This window comes from Salmo salar, chromosome 05 (genome assembly GCF_965601325.2).
Source record: "Salmo salar chromosome 05, fSalSal1, whole genome shotgun sequence".
Lineage (NCBI taxonomy): Eukaryota > Metazoa > Chordata > Actinopteri > Salmoniformes > Salmonidae > Salmo > Salmo salar.
This window is the reverse complement of record NC_138295.1, coordinates 36,689,909-36,708,750: the sequence shown is the minus strand read 5'-3', so window position 1 is coordinate 36,708,750 and position 18,842 is coordinate 36,689,909. Positions and strand designations below refer to the sequence as shown.

Below are 18,842 nucleotides of genomic sequence, written 5' to 3'. Positions count from 1 at the left end.
TGATCCAACAGGTCCCAGACGTGCTCAATGGGATTGAGATCCGGGCTCTTCGCTGGCCATGGCAGAACACTGACATTCCTGTAGGAAATCATGCACAGAACAAGCAGTATGGCTGGTGGCATTATCATGCTGGAGGGTCATGTGAGGATGAGCCTGCAGGAAGGATACCACATGAGGGAGGAGGATGTCTTCCCTGTAACGCACAGCATTGAGATTGCCTGCAATGACAACAAGCTCAGTCCCGATGATGCTATGACACACCGCCCCAGACCATGACGGACCCTCCACCTCCAAATCGATCCCGCTCCAGAGTACAGGCCTTGGTGTAAAGCTCATTCCTTCAACAATAAACGCGAATCCGACCATCACCTCTGGTGAGACAAAACCGCGACACGTCAGTGAAGAGCACTTTTTGCCAGTCCTGTCTGGTCCAGCGACAGTGGGTTTGTACCCATAGGCGACGTTGTTGCCGGTGATGTCTGGTGAGGACCTGCCTTACAACAGGCCTACAAGCCCTCAGTCCAGCCTCTCTCAGCCTATTGTGGACTGTCTGAGCACTGATGGAGGGATTGTGCGTTCCTGGTGTAACTCGGGCAGTTGTTGCCATTCTGCAGGTGTGATGTTCGGATGTACCGATCCTGTGCAGGTGTTGTTACACGTGGTCTGCCACTGTGAGGCCGATCAGCTGTCCGTCCTGTCTCCCTGTAGCGCTGTCTTAGGCGTCTCACAGTACGGACATTGCAATTTATTGCCCTGGCCACATCTGCAGTCCTCATGCCTCCTTGCAGCATGCCTAAGGCACGTTCACGCAGATGAGCAGGGACCCTGGGCATCTTTCTTTTGGTGTTTTTCAGAGTCAGTAGAACATCCTCTTTAGTGTCCTAAGTTTTCATAACTGTGACCTTAATTGCCTACTGTCTGTAAGTTGTTAGTGTCTTAACCGTTCCACAGGTGCATGTTCATTAATTGTTTATGGTTCATTGAACAAGCATGGGAAACAGTGTTTAAACCCTTTACAATGAAGATCTGTTAAGTTATTTGGATTTTTACGAATTATCTTTGAAAGACAGGGTCCTGAAAAAGGAACGTTTCTTTTTTTATGAGTTTATTTCTATAACGAGTAAGCAAGTCAAAATTGCCGAGTTTCCGTCAGGACCTTAACACGGCACACCTTTCTACAGGGAGTTTCCAAGTCGGAAATGTCCGAGTTCTGAGTTGTCTTTTGCCGTGTTTACGTTAGATTTGGTTTTAGTCGTTTTGAATCATATAGAGTTCGTTCCTAAATCTATATATAGTTTGGCACAATAGTCGTTAATACGGTAACAAATTTTTTTTTATCATACCAATATCCAAAAGGACTTTTACTTTGAAATAAAAATAATCACTTTTCCTTCCGGAATCATCCATCTACTGTTGCTGTCTCCGCTTAGTTAGCTTGCATGAAATATCTTTCTAGAAACCTCGAATAACGACGACGTACTTTCTTGAAGACTGAATCGTCAAAATGGGTTACAATAAATTCCGAGTCAACGCTACTCGGAAGATGTCGAAGACGTTAGCTCTGACTGTTCTAGCCTGTTTGTCGTTCTGCATCTGTGTTTGCAGGGCAGAGGATAGTGCCATGGAGAACATGGTAACAGAGAGGAAGGTTGAGGATAACCACAGACAAGACAGTGCCGACCTGCTGATTTTCATCATGCTCCTAACCCTCACGATTTTAACCATATGGTTATTCAAGCACCGTCGTTTCAGGTTTTTGCATGAAACGGGACTGGCTATGATCTATGGTGAGTATGGGTGAGAGGCCTCCATGTCAGGAGACTGCATGATGTCGTCATTACTTATCGTCATACTTCGTTGCGATGCGACCAAGATACTTCTGTGATAATGCTGGACTTTCGATAGTCTCTGACGAGTCCAGCACAATGTCAAAAGTCTATTGGTTGCATAGAAGCTACGTCATACTGTTTATGTAGCTACAGGTCACGCATTGTATGTTTATTGACATTTGCTGGAAATCTGGTAACATTGTTGTCATTCGAATAGGGATGCTGTCGGGACAACACAAGTCTCCGGCAATAGTGAGGCCTACAATGGCCATATCTCTAAATTAGATCTCTGTTGTTGGTGTTTGGAATAATATTTATGCCTTATCAGTTTTGCTACTGTGTGCTAGTACTAAACCCATACCGTTCAATGTCACACACCCAGCAAGGTCCAACTTAATTAGCAGTGTTTTTTTCTTTAAGTATTTTTCTTTAGTTGCTCTGAACACTTCATGCACTTCCTGAAGTCCCACAGGTCACCTTGCATTCTTCAATGGAATGTTAGCTGGTTATTTATTTACATTGCGCATGGTGGTGTTCCGGCATGAAGGGCAGAGAGGACAACTGATAGATGCAATTCGGTATTTGTTAACCCAAGTTCATTCACTCTGTTCCCTCGCTCTCCCTCCAGGCGTGCTGGTTGGGGTGGTCCTGCGCTATGGTATCCACGTGCCCCGTGACATTAGTAACGTCACCCTCAGTTGCCATGTCAACGCCAGCCCGCCCACGCTGCTCGTCAACGTCAGCGGCAAGTTCTACGAGTACACGCTGAAGGGCGAGATCAGCGCCTCTGAGATCAGTGATGTACAAGACAACGAGATGCTTCGCAAGGTAGAGTCCCAAACACGTGGCCATTTATTAATTATGAAACATGAAATGATGGCTTGACTGACCAGAAAAGTGTCTGCTTCCACATAAGTCGTGGATATTGTCTAAATGTGTTTTTTTTCTTCAAATCTAAACCGCTGTTTGGGAGGCTTTGTACAACTCAGACAAATTGGTTGCCTTTCTTAACATATTTCCTTTCTATCGTTCCCAAGGCATTTTCCACACGTACTCACTGTCTAATACACATGCACACTGTGTCTAACTCGGTGCACAACATAGGTCATCAGTCTTGTCCCGAGGTAGCCTACAGAGCACTGTTATTCAATGCAACTACTTTTGTGAAAATGTAAACAAATAATATAAATCTTCAGATTTTTCAGAGGGTGCTGCAGGACCCTCAGCATCCATACTTCCTGTGGCTATGTGACAGTGGTTTCCCAACCTTTTTTGGTTACTGTACCACCAATAGATTTTTTTGCGCTGCCCAGAGTACTCCCTTATGTGACTTTTACCAGTAGGCCTATGGTCTCATGAGTTTTCTTAAGGTAACAACAATGATGGAAAATGAAAATGGACCCTAGTTAGTTATTGTTACATGCATTTATAATTGGGTTATAACAACAACAAAAATCACATTTTATTATAGTCAGTGGGACACTGTACTGTACAGTGATGTAATATAACCCTTCTGAGTTTTTCTTCTTTTCTCAGGTGACCTTTGACCCTGAGGTGTTCTTCAACATCCTCCTGCCCCCTATCATCTTCCATGCCGGCTACAGTCTGAAGAGGGTAAGGCATGTGGTTGGTTAGTTTAAAAGTTGAATCCATAGTTAAATATCACAGTGCGGATTTGTTCGTCGGTAATATTTAGGCCTAATACTTCACATAACTCTATCTCTCAGAGACACTTCTTCAGGAACATGGGGTCCATCCTGGCCTACGCCTTTCTGGGAACAGTCATATCATGTTTCATCATTGGGTGAGTTCATAGCAGCTGGACTTTTATTGTCATGAGTCTTGCCATGGAGGCCGAACTGAGCGATTTCCGCTAGGTGGGCCAGCTGCAAAGTCAAAATTCATTAAAATAAAGATTTGCATTTTGATCTTAATTAAGGTTAGGCATTAGGGATAGCAGTATGGTTAAGGTTAGAGTTAGGTTTAGGTTTAAAATCTGATATTATGACTTTGTGGCTGTGCCAGCTACTGACCACTCTGCGGAGCTGCCTCCAGGGCAAGATTCATGACAACAAATGCCAACCTGCAAGTTTACACCCAGCTATACTGTATTATGTATGCGTTACATCTTTGCGTGTTCATACACCTTTAGTCCTTTGTGTGACCTGTCAGAGAAATGCTGAACTGAGGTAATATGATCTCTACCTCTGTGCAGGTTGCTGATGTACGGCTGTGTCACGCTGATGAAGCAGGTGGGACAGCTTGACGGGGACTTTTTCTTCACAGACTGTCTGTTGTTTGGAGCCATTGTCTCTGCAACTGACCCAGGTACAGACCCTGTTCATCTCAGTCACCTCTTTAGGACACTCAATAACGGACCACGCGGTAATGGTTCAACCACTTGCTTCAGCAGTAATATGCCTAGTCATATATTGTTATCCAAAGGGGGTTTTCCTGATTCACAAGCTGCAAAAACCTATTTGAGGCTACGGTGTCTCAAAATGAACAAACAGTACTATTGCTGCTTTTTTTCTAGTTTTTCAAGCAAAGGTCTGTTAAGGGAGTATGCAGCCGAACTGAAGCATGTGGAAGCCTTTACTTTACTGTCTCCTGTCCTGCAGTGACGGTGCTGGCCATCTTCAACGAGCTGCAGGTGGACGTGGATCTGTACGCTCTGCTGTTCGGAGAGAGCGTTCTCAACGACGCCGTGGCCGTGGTGCTGTCCTCGTGAGTCCTCCGTCTTAACCTGACACACCTGTCTACCGCCTGTCTGTCTCCTTGACACACTTACGTTGTGAAGTTCGGTATTTGTCTTTGTGATCCATTGTTGTGAAGCTTTGGCTGACAAACCTCATCTTTCGAACAGCTGTGCTTTTGGAACTGTTTTAGATATTTTGGGCTGGATAAGGTGGAAGGTTTGTCCTAGTCTCTCACACACACACGCACATGGACATGCACACACAAACACCCCACACACCCTCAACCAAATGTTCTTCGGTATTGATTATCCAGTGTGTGACCTGGTTGTACTAAACCAATAACTGTTATTAATGTTGTGGATTGTGTGAGATTGACCCTTTGGTAACCCTAACCAGTACCTTCCCTCTGCCCGGGAACTCTGATTATTTTCAGAATTCTAATGTATTATGGTCGGCTCAGCGCGGGGGTGCGGCACGCCCCTGGAGCCAATCAATCAGCCAATCTGTGGGTAGAGGGCGTGGCGGCGACGCGAGACACTCCCCTGAACGGGTGTGCTTGCTCAGAGTGCTTTTGCGGTGGCTTCTTTTTGCATCGTCAGAACATGCACGGCAAATGACCAGCCGTTACACCCCAGATAGTAGCTAGGCAGCACAAGTACATCCCTTATGCGGATAGTTCACGCCGACATCAAAAGTGTGTCAGATGTTTGCGTAACTTAAAAGCTATATAGTGCTGAGCCTATATTTCATGGCATCTGTTTTGTGGATCTTGAGGTATGCATTAGGTCAACTCTTGAGTCCTCAATTCAAAATGGAAGCCAGTTCTCGTGGTGTAGAATCCTGGTGATTTGCTGTTTGGGTGACAGGTGTTTATTACGTCCCCAATTTGCATGGTCCTGCTGCTCGGCTCTAACCCCTTTGCCCTTCCTCTCTCTGTCTTCTCGGTCAAACCGCTTTCTCACTCACTGCTTTTCTCTCAGCCATGTACTTATGCCCTCGTAATGATGTTATGTAAGAGAATTGTTAAATTTTTAAGGGAATACTGATAACCCTCTTATTTGATAAGTTTAACACAGATTTCTTTTGCTGCCGCATGAGCCGGAATTGTATAAAGAGGTTGGATTTATTGGAATTTGGATTTAACCATGTTATCCAGAATCACTAATTCCAAGCTTCAGCTAATCTTTCACGAGTGGTTCCCCATATCTGAGTTGAAAAACCCATGCCCAATAGTCCCTCTGGTCTGACTTGAATGGAAAGCTGTTGGAAGTATTTCTGCTACAGTCAGTACTGAGAGATACCTTAAGACTGGGTAGCTAGTAGTCCCATAGAACCCTCCAGTGTAGAACATTGCTGCTAAGAGGATGGTATCACTTCATACACAGGACCGTACTTACTAGCGGATGTCTATACACAAATATGTGCACCAGTGGAGGCTGGTAGGGGGAGCTATAGGAGGACGGGCTCATTGTAACGGCTGGAATGGAATCAATGGAACGGTATCAGACATGGAAACATGGAAAGCATATTCCGTTCCATGTATTCCAGTCCAGCCGTTACAATGAGCCCATCCTCCTATAGCTCCTCCCACCAGCCTCCACTGATGTGCACATACTGTAGTAAAATTTCTTAATGGGTTTTCCATGTGAAACTACGATAGTCATTGTAGATATTGACACAGCGAGCCACTATATATTTGCATAAGCGAGTCATCTGCACTTCAAACAGACCGGGCATGCAGATGTTAGTGCTAGTGCTGTACAGTGCCTCTTGGGTCATTAGGATCATCAGAGTCATTGTATGAAGGCCTCCCCTGGTCTGTAGGGATATACCTGGTACACCATACCTTAGTTCGGATATCATTGGGGATTTTTCAAGATGGTTCAACCTTTTTCAGGATGGAAGCACATTTTGTTAACCAGCTCTCTAGGTCTAACCGTACTAATGATCTATGGTTCGTTCATTTCTCATGCCCAGAAATGATACAGTAAATACCGGTATTTAATTTCCATTTCCACCCTCGTAACCCTTCATCCATCCACATAGGCCGCTTGAGCTACTCTATTATTTTGCACCTTTTCTGGGATTGACTGTGTGTGTGTGTGTGTGTGTGTGTGTGTGACCAGGTCCATCGTGTCGTACCAGCCGGAGGGGGACAACAGTCACACCTTTGAGGTGATGGCCATGTTGAAGTCTTTTGGGGTGTTCCTTGGTGTCTTCAGTGGATCCTTCGCCCTGGGAGTGGCCACCGGGGTCATGACGGCGCTCATATCCTTTAGTCAATTATGTACTTCCTTTGTGTGATTTTGAGTGTCTAGATTTGCAAATATTGATATTACAGTAACAGCAAGGTTACAAACAGATGGAAATGCTTTGGTCTTGTATTCGAATGGATGAAGTAGATTCTTAGCCTAGCGGTTAAGAGCGTCGGGCCAGTAACCGAAAGGTCGCTGGTTTGAATCCCAGAGCCAACGAGGGAAACAATCTATCGACGTGACCTTGAGCTTGGCACTAATTGCTCTTGTAAGTCGCTCTGGATAAGAGCGTCTGCTAAATGGCTGAAATGTAAAAGTGTTTTTGGTATTGTCAACTTGCTAGTTGCTATATATTGACCTCATTGCTCTGGAGTCTAAGCTGTTCTTTTCAGTGTTTGGTGAGTTGTGTAGTGTGGTCGTTTTCATGACGCATTCTCTCCTTGACTGTTATCCTCACGTCACCAAGTTCACTAAGCTGAGGGACTTCCAGCTACTGGAGACGGCTCTCTTCTTCCTCATGTCCTGGAGCACCTTCTTAATGGCAGAGGCCTGTGGCTTCACAGGTAACCAATCATCTTACTGAACCGGTCATGGCGCCCCCCCCCCCCCCCCCCCCCCAAAGGTTATTTTTCATGACCCAGTTTATTATGGTGTGTCTGGTGGTTGTTGTTTGTCTCTGCAGGTGTGGTGGCGGTGCTTTTCTGCGGGATCACTCAGGCTCATTACACCTTCAACAACCTGTCCCCTGAATCACAGGACAGGACCAAACAGGTGAGGACCACGTTTGCCATTGCATTTATTTACTGCGAGCTACGCTGGACCGCAATGTCATCTGCTAAATATTGACGTTCCATCATGGTCCCTAAAAGGTTGTTTTTGTGTTGTCCTGTAGTTGTTTGAGCTGCTGAACTTCCTGGCAGAGAATTTCATCTTCTCCTACATGGGTCTGGCCCTGTTCACCTTCCAGAACCACATCTTCAACCCCACCTTCATCGTGGGCGCTTTTGTATCCTCCCTCATAATGCAATGAGATGATGGGAGTAGAGCAGGCAACCCTAGTCTAAGAGTAGAGTATAGGGGTTAAACTGTAAGACTGGGTGGGAATGGCATAATCAATGACAAACTGGGCATTATTTAACTGTTATTTAACCACTGTAGTCATAATAGAGTAAGTAGCATTACTGGTCATCTAAGTACAGAATTTGTTTGTAATGCTGGGAAGGCACTAGACTGAAATGTTTTTTTTCAGGACATTGCTAGTTTCTTTACCCTCTATGGACCTCTCCTTGACAACAATCACTCCCAGCTGGCAGTGTTCCTGGGCAGAGCAGCCAACATCTACCCCCTGTCCTTCCTGCTCAACCTGGGACGCAGGAACAAGATCAGCTCCAACTTCCAGCACATGATGATGTTTGCAGGTACTGCATTTCCACAGGCAGCCCAATTCTGATCATTTTCCCAATTATTGTCTAAAGAGCTGTTGGAATTTGTCAAAAGACTAATTGGTGGAAATAAAGATTGGAATGTGGCCAGGCGGAGATCAGGCGCCACCATTTTTCCTTTTTTAATCACTAGATTAGACAACATTGTATTTACTTGAAGAGAAAAGGTGATGATAACATATCGCTTTCTGTCCAGTTTCTGGGTTTCAATTAATGAAATATCTGCCACAATGTTTATATTTATTATTATTTTAAAACGTTTTTGGGGGAAATTTAAAAAAGTGCAGAGGCTGGGATATCCTGCCACTTTTTGAACTATGTTGATTTATGAGTCTGATTTCTTGTGTCCAGTGATTTTTAGGAGTCACTGTCCTGCCATTACATCCTTAGTCTTCTGAAGCTCAGTTGATAGAGAAGCGCTTGCAACGCCAGGACAGTCAGTTTGATTCAATATTATTATTATTATTATTATTATTACTATAAATATAGAAAAAACAAGTCATACCAGAACGTGTTGTATTGACCACTATGTAACTGTACTAACTGATTGTCATGTGATGACGATTGAGACTGTTTACAGAGTTCCCACACCTGCGACGTTATCTAACAAAAAGCTATTTTAATTGATATGACTTGTGGAGAGAGACACGCTGCTTGTCACTTGTGCGCACACATACGAACTGGGTGGTTCGAGCCCTGAATGCTGATTGGCTTTGTTTAGGTTCTAAATAGTCGAGTAAGAACTCGACGGACACTGTGAAATCTTAAACCAAGTTTTATTCTTCCCAAAGGATCGAAGAGCTGAATCGACAAAAACATGTTCACAATAGTGGTGGTATTTGTACCCCACTTTGGACGGAGTCTCCTCCTTCTCGCTAAACATTGTATCTTTATGGCTAGGCGGGAAACTAAGTGATACAGGCAGGAAACCTTTCCTTCTCCCTTAACGTGACCTGATCTCGACCCCCTTCATCTCTAATCCATGGCTCTCTCCCCTTTATCAATGCCTGCCACGTGATCGTTTTCCATACTCAGTACATTCCAAGCATAATTGCACCCACCATATACCTTCCCCCTACAGATAACCATTAACCTCTGGTGTAGCCCCTCAGCTATGGCACCCCTCAGGTCTCTCTAATGATTAATAACATTTAAAGTTCAGAAATCCATACCCATCAGCTGACAGCCGTGGTATATCAGACCGTATAACACGGGTATGACAAAACATTTCTTCTTACCGCTCTAATTACATTGGTAACCAGTTAATAATAGCAATAAGGAACCACCAGACACTCCGCGTTGCGTCGCGCTTAAGAACAGCCCATAGCTGTGGTATATTGGCGATATACCACACCCTCTCGTGCCTTATTGCTTAAATAACCCCTCCTTGTCCTCCCTAGGGTTGCGTGGGGCGATGACCTTTGCCCTCTCCATCCGGGACACGGCTACCTACGCCCGTCAGATGATGTTCACAACCACCCTCCTCATCGTCTTCTTCACTGTATGGGTCTGTGGAGGCGGAACCACCCAGATGCTTTCATGCCAGCACATACGGTAGGTCCACCGTGGGGGTCGAAAGTCAAAGTTTGGGGTTGTTGGTGTATGTCTTTTTTTTTTTTTTTGCCTTCAAACTGAACCTTTTGATGTTTATTCTAATTTAGGATATACACAGCACGTAGAGTTGTCTGTCCAGTTTCAGTATGATCGTCTGTGAACAATGATCTGGTAGACTCATTTGTGTTTCTGCATTTCTAACAGTGTGGGTGTAGATTCGGATGCAGATAACTCAGTGAGTATTAAGCCTATGAATATTGAGTTATTTGACTTGAATGCTGTAATCATCTGATTGAATGTAGTGCTGTTGTTTTGAGTGGATCTCTGTATCTGTCTTTTCTGTGACTCTGTCTCCTCAGATGAGCATTACAGAGGGATCAGAGCGGCGGAGCACTAAACACGAGAGTGCCTGGCTCTTCAGGATCTGGTACAACTTTGACCACAAGTATCCTTTGGTGTCACTCCCATCAGCAGATGGCACTCCAGTGACAGATTCATTCATTTCAATATCCAGTATACAGTGAGGGGGGGAAAAGTATTTGATCCCCTGCTGATTTTGTACGTTTGCCCACTGACAAAGAAATGATCAGTATTATAATTTTAATGGTAGGTTTATTTGAACACTGAGAGACAGAATAACAACAAAAAAATCCAGAAAAACGCATGTCAAAAATGTCATAAAATGCTTTGCATTTTAATGAGGGAAATAAGCACTTATAATTCACTATCACTATTCCAGTTGGTCAGAAGTTTACATACACTAAGTTGACTTAGTGCCTTTTAAACAGCTTGGAAAATTCCAGAAAATGAAGTCATGGCTTTAGAAGCTTCTGTTAGGCTAATTACATTTACATTTACGTCATTTAGCAGACGACATCATTTGAGCCAATTGGAGTTCAAACTCAGTGCCTCTTGGCTTAACATTATGGGAAAATCAAAAGAAATCAGCCAAGACCTCAGAAAAGAAATTGTAGACCTCCAAGTCTGGTTCATCCTTGGGAGCAATTTCCTAATGCCTGAAGGTACCACGTTCATCTGTACAAACAATAGTACGCAAGTATAAACACCATGGGACCACGCAGCCGTCATACCACTCAGGAAGGAGACGCATTCTGTCTCCTAGAGATGAACGTACTTTGGTGCGACAAGTGCAAATCAATCCCAGAATAACAGCAAAGGACCTTGTGAAGATGCTGGAGTAAACGGGTACAAAAGTGTGTGTGTGTATACATACATACATACATCTCTCTCTCTAGCTCCACAGTAAAACGAGTCCTATGTCGACATAACCTGAAAGGCCGCTCAGCAAGGAAGAAGCCACTGCTCCAAAACCGCCATAAAAATTCCAGACTACGGTTTGCAACTGCACATGGGGACAAAGATCGTAATTTTTGGAGAAATGTCCTCTGGTCTGATGAAGCAAAAATGGAACTGTTTGGAGGAAAAAGGAGGAGGCTTGCAAGCCGACGAACACCATCCCAACCACCAAGCACAGGGGTGGCAGCATCATTTACATTTACATTTAAGTCATTTAGCAGACGCTCTTATCCAGAGCGACTTACAAATTGGTGCATTCACCTTATGATATCCAGTGGAACAACCACTTTACAATAGTGCATCTAAATCTTTTGGGGGGGGGGGTTAGATGGATTACTTTATCCTATCCCAGGTATTCCTTAAAGAGGTGGGGTTTCAGGTGTCTCCGGAAGGTGATGATTGTGGGGGTGCTTTGCTGCAGGAGGGACGGGTGCACTTCACAAAATAGATGGCATCATGAGGACGGAAAATTATGTGGATATATTGAAGCAACATCTCAAGACATCAGTCAGGAAGTTAAAGCTTGGTCGCAAATGGGTCTTTCAAATGGACAATGACCCCAAGCATACTTCCAAAGTTGTGGCAAAATGGCTTAAGGACAACAAAGTCAAGGTACTGGAGTGGCCATCACAAAACCCTGACCTCAATCCTATAGAAAATTTGTGGGCAGAACTGAAAACGCATGTGCGAGCAAGGAGACCTACAAACCTGACTCAATTACACCAGATCTGTCAGGAGGAATGAGCCAAAATTCACCCAACTTATTGTGGGAAGCTTGTGGAAGGCAACCCAAAACGTATGACCCAAGTTAAACAATTTAAAGGCAATGCTACCAAATACTAATTGAGTGTATGTAAACTTCTGACCCACTGGGAATGTGATGAAAGAAATAAAAGCTGAAATAAATCATTCTCTCTACTATTAATCTGACATTTCATATTCTTAAAATAAAGTGGTGATCCTAACTGACCTAAAACAGGGAATTTGTACTAGGATTAAATGTCAGGAATTGTGAAACTGAGTTTAAATACACCTTAGCCAAATATATTTAAACTTCCGACTTCATCTGTAAGTGTGCCTTGAATTCTAAATAAATCACTGACTGTCACCAGCAAAGTACCATTACACCACCTCCTCCATGCTTCACGGTGAGAATCCCACATGCAGAGATCATTCGTTCACCTACTCTGCGTCTCACAAAGACACAGCAATTGGAACCCAAAATCTCGAATTTGGACTCACCAGTCTAATTTCCATTGTTCGTGTTTCTTGGCCAAAGCAAGTCTCTTCTTCTTATTGGTGTCCTTTAGTAGTGGTTTCTTTGCAGCAATTTGACCATGAATGCCTGATTCACGCAGTCTCCTCTGAACAGTTGATGTTGAGATGTGTCTGTTATTTGAACTGTGTGAAAAATTTATTTGGGCTGCAATCTGAGGTGCAGTTAATTGCCTATTTCTGAGGCTGGTAACTCTAATGAACTTATCCTCTGCAGCAGAGGTAACTCTGGGTCTTCCTTTCCTGTGGTGGTCCTCATGAGAGCTAGTTTCATCATAGCACTTGATGGTTTTTGCGACTACACTTGAAAAAACTTTCGAAGTTCTTGACATTTTCCATGATTGACTGACGTTCATGTCTTAAAGTAATGATGGACTGTCGTTTCTCTTTGGTTATTTGAGCTGTTCTTACCATAATATGGACTTGGTCTTTTACCAAATAGCCCTATCTTCTGTGTACCGCCCCTACCTTGTCACAACACGAGGCACACCTGTTCATTGAAATGCATTTCAGGTGACTACCTCATGAAGCTGGTTGTGAGAATGCCAAGACTGTGCAAAGCTGTCATTAAGGCAAAGGGTGGCTACTTTGAAGAATCTCAAATATAAAATCTATTTTGATTTGTTTAACACTATATATATATATATATATATATACAGCTCAAAAAAATAAAGGGAACACTAAAACAACATCCAAGATCTGAATGAAAGAAATAATCTTATTAAATACTTTTTTCTTTACATAGTTGAATGTGCTGACAACAAAATCACACACAAATAATCAATGGAAATCCAATTTATCAACACCTGGAGGTCTGGATTTGGAGTCACACTCAAAATTAAAGTGGAAAACTACACTACAGGCTGATCCAACTTTGATGTAATGTCCTTAAAACAAGTCAAAATGAGGCTCAGTAGTGTGTGGCCTCCACGTGCCTGTATGACCTCCCTACAATGCCTGGGCATGCTCCTGATGAGGTGGCGGATGGTCTCCTGAGGGATTTCCTCCCAGACCTGGACTAAAGCATCCGCCAACTCCTGGACAGTCTGTGGTGCAACGTGGCGTTGGTGGATGGAGCGAGACATGATGTCCCAGATGTGCTCAATTGGATTCAGGTCTGGGGAACGGGCGGGCCAGTCCATAGCATCAATGCCTTCCTCTTGCAGGAACTGCTGACACACTCCAGCCACATGAGGTCTAGCATTGTCTTGCATTAGGAGGAACCCAGGGCCAACCGCACCAGCATATGGTCTCACAAGGGGTCTGAGGATCTCATCTCGGTACCTAATGGCAGTCAGGCTACCTCTGGCGAGCACATGGTGCCACCCCACACCATGACTGACCCACTGCCAAATCGGTCATGCTGGAGGATGTTGCAGGCAGCAGAACATTCTCCACGGCATCTCCAGACTCTGTCACATCTGTCACGTGCTCAGTGTGAACCTGCTTTCATCTGTGAAGAGCACAGGGCGCCAGTGGCGAATTTGCCAATCTTGGTGTTCTCTGGCAAATGCCAAACGTCCTGCACGGTGTTGGGCTGTAAGCACAACCCCCACCTGTGGACGTCTGGCCCTCATACCACCCTCATGGAGTCTGTTTCTGACCGTTTTGAGCAGACACATGCACATTTGTGGCCTGCTGGAGGTCATTTTGCAGGGCTTTGGCAGTGCTTCTCCTGCTCCTCCTTGCACAAAGGCGGAGGTAGCGGTCCTGCTGCTGGGTTGTTGCCCTCCTACGGCCTCCTCCACGTCTCCTGATGTACTGGCCTGTCTCCTGGTAGCGCCTCCATGCTCTGGACACTACGCTGACAGACACAGCAAACCTTCTTGCCACAGCTCGCATTGATGTGCCATCCTGGATGAGCTGCACTACCTGAGCCACTTGTGTGGGTTGTAGACTCCGTCTCATGCTACCACTAGAGTGAAAGCACCGCCAGCATTCAAAAGTGACCAAAACATCAGCCAGGAAGCATAGGAACTGAGAAGTGGTCTGTGGTCCCCACCTGCAGAACCACTCCTTTATTGGGGGTGTCTTGCTAATTGCCTATAATTTCCACCTGTTGTCTATTCCATTTGCACAACAACATGTGATATGTATTGTCAATCAGTGTTGCTTCCTAAGTGGACAGTTTGATTTCACAGAAGTGTGATTGACTTGGAGTTACATTGTGTTGTTTAAGTGTTCCCTTAATTTTTTTTGAGCAGTGTATATATTTTTGGGGGGATGTACTTACTATTATTCTACAGTGTAGAAAATAGTAAAAATAAAAACTCTTGAATGAGTAGGTGTGTCAACTTTTGACTGGTACGGGGTATGGGGTATTATTTTGACCCCCAGTATGGGCTATTATTTGTGGATTAATTAGGGGGAAAACTAATGCTGTAATGTAACAATGTGGGAAAAGTAAAGTAGTCTGAATACTTTCCAAATGCACTGTATACAGTATGTGTGCAATTACTGCAATAACATACTATCCTACAGCAGTGGAGGCTGGTGTATTGAGGAAGAGGAGTATGGTTCACCTATAGTAAATCTCCATTCCGTATTTGAGCAGTTAGTTTTGATTCTCTGTGATACAGTTGAGGCCTTGACTATAACCCCTCTCCAGCTACCTGAAGCCCATCCTGACCCACAGCGGCCCTCCTCTTACCGTCACCATGCCTGCCTGCTGTGGACCACTGGCCAGATGCCTCACCAGCCCACAGGCCTACGAGGTCAGTCCCCACAAACCATGTGTTCCTATTAACCCTGTGACCCTGTTAGGGGGATTATGGTAATAGCGATGACATGTAGTGTTTTCTTCTTTGTCTTAATGAGTATCACAATGGATCACGTATCAACGAATGGACTCAAATGAAGAGTTGCCTATTTCATAAAAGCTAAAGAATTAGTTGAGTTATAACAGGAGTGTTTGATCAGTTAGAACTAGTGTTGACCTAGTCTTAAATGTTCCTTTCTCTCTTTCCTGCCACCAGAACGAGTGCCAGCTGAAGGACGACGACTCGGACCTCATCCTGACGGACGGGGACATCAGCCTGACCTACGGTGACATCACGGTGAGCACGGACGCCAGCGGCGCCCACACCAGCGCCGGGCCCGCGGGCACCACCTCCGCCGTCATCTCCGCTGACGACCTGGACCGCGAGCTGACGTACGGTGACCACGAGCTGGTGATGAGGGGCACCCGCCTGGTCCTGCCCATGGACGACTCCGAGCCCCCCCTCGCGGACCCCCGACACCGTATGCGGATGTGAGGCGAAAGAGAGGCCAGCTAGCCAGATGACCAATTCACTCTACGTCCTGCTCACCTTAATCTGCAGGAATGAGATCAAAGATCAGCAAGAGACTGGTCTCTCTCTCTCTGTTTGTCTCTCTGACTGTGCCTGTCTGTCTTTCTCTGACTGTCTTTCTCTCTCTCTCCTTTTCTCTCATACCGCTCATCTCTTTCTCACTCTCGCTCCTCTTTGAGTTTCTCAAGTGGCTAATCCATATCTCTACCTCATTCTTGTTTGCTCATTTTTACTCCTGTCGCCATCACTGTAATATGAAGTATTTATTCATGTTTTCTTTTGACTTGGTTAAGCCGATAGCTTTTCTCAGTTTGTCTTCTAATAGGACCACACTAAAATCACGTGGCAGTCTTGTCACAGTAGCGTTGTAGAGGACTCAATACGAGTCTATGCGCATGCATTAGTCTATGTGGAGGTCACAGTACAACAGCTCGTTTGTCTCTGTATCACAAGGTGTATAATAACGGTGACATGCTAACTGTGCATGCTAAATTGTGCATCCTTTTTCTATGCGTGGGGAGTGAGAAGGTTGAGGTGCTGATTTGAGTTTGTAGCCTTGTTTTTGGGTCTGATCCTGAATGTTACTGCCTTCTCTGTGTGATCCAAGGCATGCTGACTTGATTTAATGGCTCTGCGTTGCATTTTGTTGCTATGTGAATACGGTTACAATCAAGTGCCTCAGTGACCACTGTAGTTTATTTTCCCTTTTAGAAGTTATACACTCCTCCGTCCACAGGGTGGCGACGTTTTCTATGGGTGACAGGCTGTCTGCGTTTGAGCCGTTGGGCTGTGGACTGTTACAATGTTAAAGCCTGGTTGAATGACAATGGAAGGACAGAGTTCAGTCTGGTTTAGCCAGGCTAACAATGTAATTCCGCTCACTCTGTGTAACCTGGCACACGTCTTGGACTTCCCACAACGACCTTAGACTGTGACTTTGGGAGGGTTTGACACCTTATTTTAGAAGCTGATGTCACTCACCACAGATGCAGAAAGAAGGGCTGTCGTTTTGAATACCAGATCCAAATCTCCTGTACGGTGAAAGCTAGTGCCATTTCTCCTGCATTGACATTTTATGAAAAGAGTGCAGACAGCCTCAAAATACTTTGTATGTATTTTGCAACATACTAGAAGTACTTTAGCTACATAACTCATTGTCACTGTAATTATACTATACTGTATGTGTAACATGGTGAATATTTGATATTAGGGACTGCGATGTTACTATTATCAAACCTACTGTGGACTTTCTATCTGTGCTAAGCTCTTGCTTCCTACTGGCTAAGATCTATCTGGTTATTCACTGCGTTGAAGTAGTATACAGGGAACATGCTACAGTAGCTCTTGATCAAGGGTCAAATTTGCTTTGTTTTTGTCAAATTTGTCTGGAATTGACATTTTGTGGATCAACAATGTTTAATCTATTCATCATTTCTTATCCAATTCTATTTCAAATTGAATTTGCTTCATTTGGGATTATTTATGGGAATGGCCATGTCAAAAGATCGAGGGGCTGCTACTGGAGTTGCACTGTATGTACTGGACCGTAGTTCAACTGTTAACTGCCCTATTGACTACATTGTCCCTGATACTGTATGACGTTGTGATGTCTCGGATAGTATGTAGAAATCCCTTCACAATTTGAATAGGCAAATTGGGGTAACATTTCGGATTAAATGATTCAGAATAGATCTTTCGAGAAGAAAACAGAATGGTTGTACAAAAGGAATTTGTGCTAATCTTTATTTGTGTAAAATAACTATACAATCGGTTTGCATTAGACTTACACTAGTCTAATGTATCCTATATGCCTCGCTGTATATTGTATGGGGTTTGGCCTGATTTTATAGCTGATGCCTGGCCTCTGAGTAGCTCTTCTAAGCTTCTTGTCTATATGGGCTCTGCCCTGTGACTGGTCTGCGATCAGAGTGAGTAGCTCCTCTGAGCTACCTGGCTTTCATCTGCTCTACCCTTGTGACTGTTCTGGGATCAGCGGTGGCTGTTAATGTGGTGCAGCAGGAACTGACACCTGCCTGGCAACGCACTGTTGATATGGATGGAATCAGGCACTGTGCCAGACAACACTACAGCCGAGGGAGGGAGTAGGAGAGAGAATGAGGCAGGGTAGGAGCTGAGGAAAGGGAGGTAGAGCTGAATTGTGTCCATTTTTTCCTATAGTCAAAGCTATTAACTTTGCACCTGGGGTGGAGGAGAGTCGAAGGGAGGGGGGGGGGAGGAATGAAGAGGAGAGGAAGGGAGGCAGTTTACTAGACATGCCTTGGTCTTCCCCTCAGGGTTACCTCCTGCTGTGCAGGAACCTCTGACTGCACGTGTCTTCTCTCTTCGTTTTTATCAGGCATGCCTCTTGACGACACAATGTGCGGTTAATCATTTTTTTCCCTCTATTTTCTGTTCCGTTTCCCTCTATATTTTTTATTCTTGATGAAGAAGGGAAATAAGGCGAAAGCATTGAGGATGTTGCAGCATTTTTGCACTTGTCTTTTGAGAATCGTTTGTTTCATTTTGCTTCGATTGTCTTGCATGTGACATTTTGTCATACTTTTGAGCTGCTTTTTAACTGGCTTTGAATTACATATAATGAAATGAAAAGGAATTCACATGAATCCAGTGAAATATGATCATAATAACCTGTACATAAATTGATCTATGTTACCAAGAGAAACAAGATTGGCCTCATTGCCTCATTCCTTTTCCATGCCATTGACTGTCTTCACAACAACAAAAAGGTCAAAAATCAGGAGTGTGTACCAGTCTACCACTGACAGATCTAATGTTGTAGGTCAAAAAAGCCCCTTGTAGGTCTACTTATATTTGCCAGTACTGTTCTTACAGTATGTGTTACATTTTTTTTTTTTTAACTGTCAATGGTAACTTGTAATTAACTTGTTGACACTAGTCTGAAGTAGCTGACCAAAGGGGCTTGTTGTACTCTGTTTTCAGACTGTCCACTCTGTGTTTATACTGCTACTTCGCTGTGTGTGTGCGCATGTTGTCTACACCTATGCGTGTGTGTGTCTGCTAATGCGTGTGTGTGCCACACTGTGCTCCCTCAGTGTTGCAGGTACTGACTGTTTACATCTCTGTAAATATTCCTCACCTGTTCCAAATTGCGTGCAAAATGTTCAATAAACAGAATCCTGTGTTTTGGATTAAACCCCTC

General features: G+C 44.3%; 1 protein-coding gene across 1 annotated transcript; it reads left to right on the top strand.

The window, feature by feature from the left end:
- Positions 1-1,195: 1,195 nt before the first annotated feature.
- Positions 1,196-18,842, top strand: LOC106604751 (sodium/hydrogen exchanger 6). The gene is made up of 16 exons (XM_014199743.3): positions 1,196-1,787; positions 2,458-2,657; positions 3,366-3,443; positions 3,557-3,633; positions 4,045-4,157; positions 4,451-4,556; positions 6,655-6,796; positions 7,241-7,346; positions 7,466-7,554; positions 7,676-7,789; positions 8,090-8,201; positions 9,626-9,779; positions 9,984-10,014; positions 10,139-10,224; positions 14,980-15,085; positions 15,347-18,842. The coding sequence occupies exons 1-16, from the start codon at positions 1,505-1,507 to the stop codon at positions 15,623-15,625; spliced, it is 2,076 nt and encodes a 691-aa protein (XP_014055218.1). The 5' UTR covers positions 1,196-1,504; the 3' UTR covers positions 15,626-18,842.

Bases quoted from the DNA above. Each gene is read 5' to 3' on its own strand.
- LOC106604751 (XM_014199743.3), top strand. From the start codon at position 1,505: ATGGGTTACAATAAATTCCGAGTCAACGCTACTCGGAAGATGTCGAAG. The intron at 2,658-3,365 runs GTAGAGTCCCAA...TTCTTTTCTCAG, and splicing joins ACAACGAGATGCTTCGCAAG to GTGACCTTTGACCCTGAGGT. The intron at 4,557-6,654 runs GTGAGTCCTCCG...GTGTGTGACCAG, and splicing joins GTGGCCGTGGTGCTGTCCTC to GTCCATCGTGTCGTACCAGC.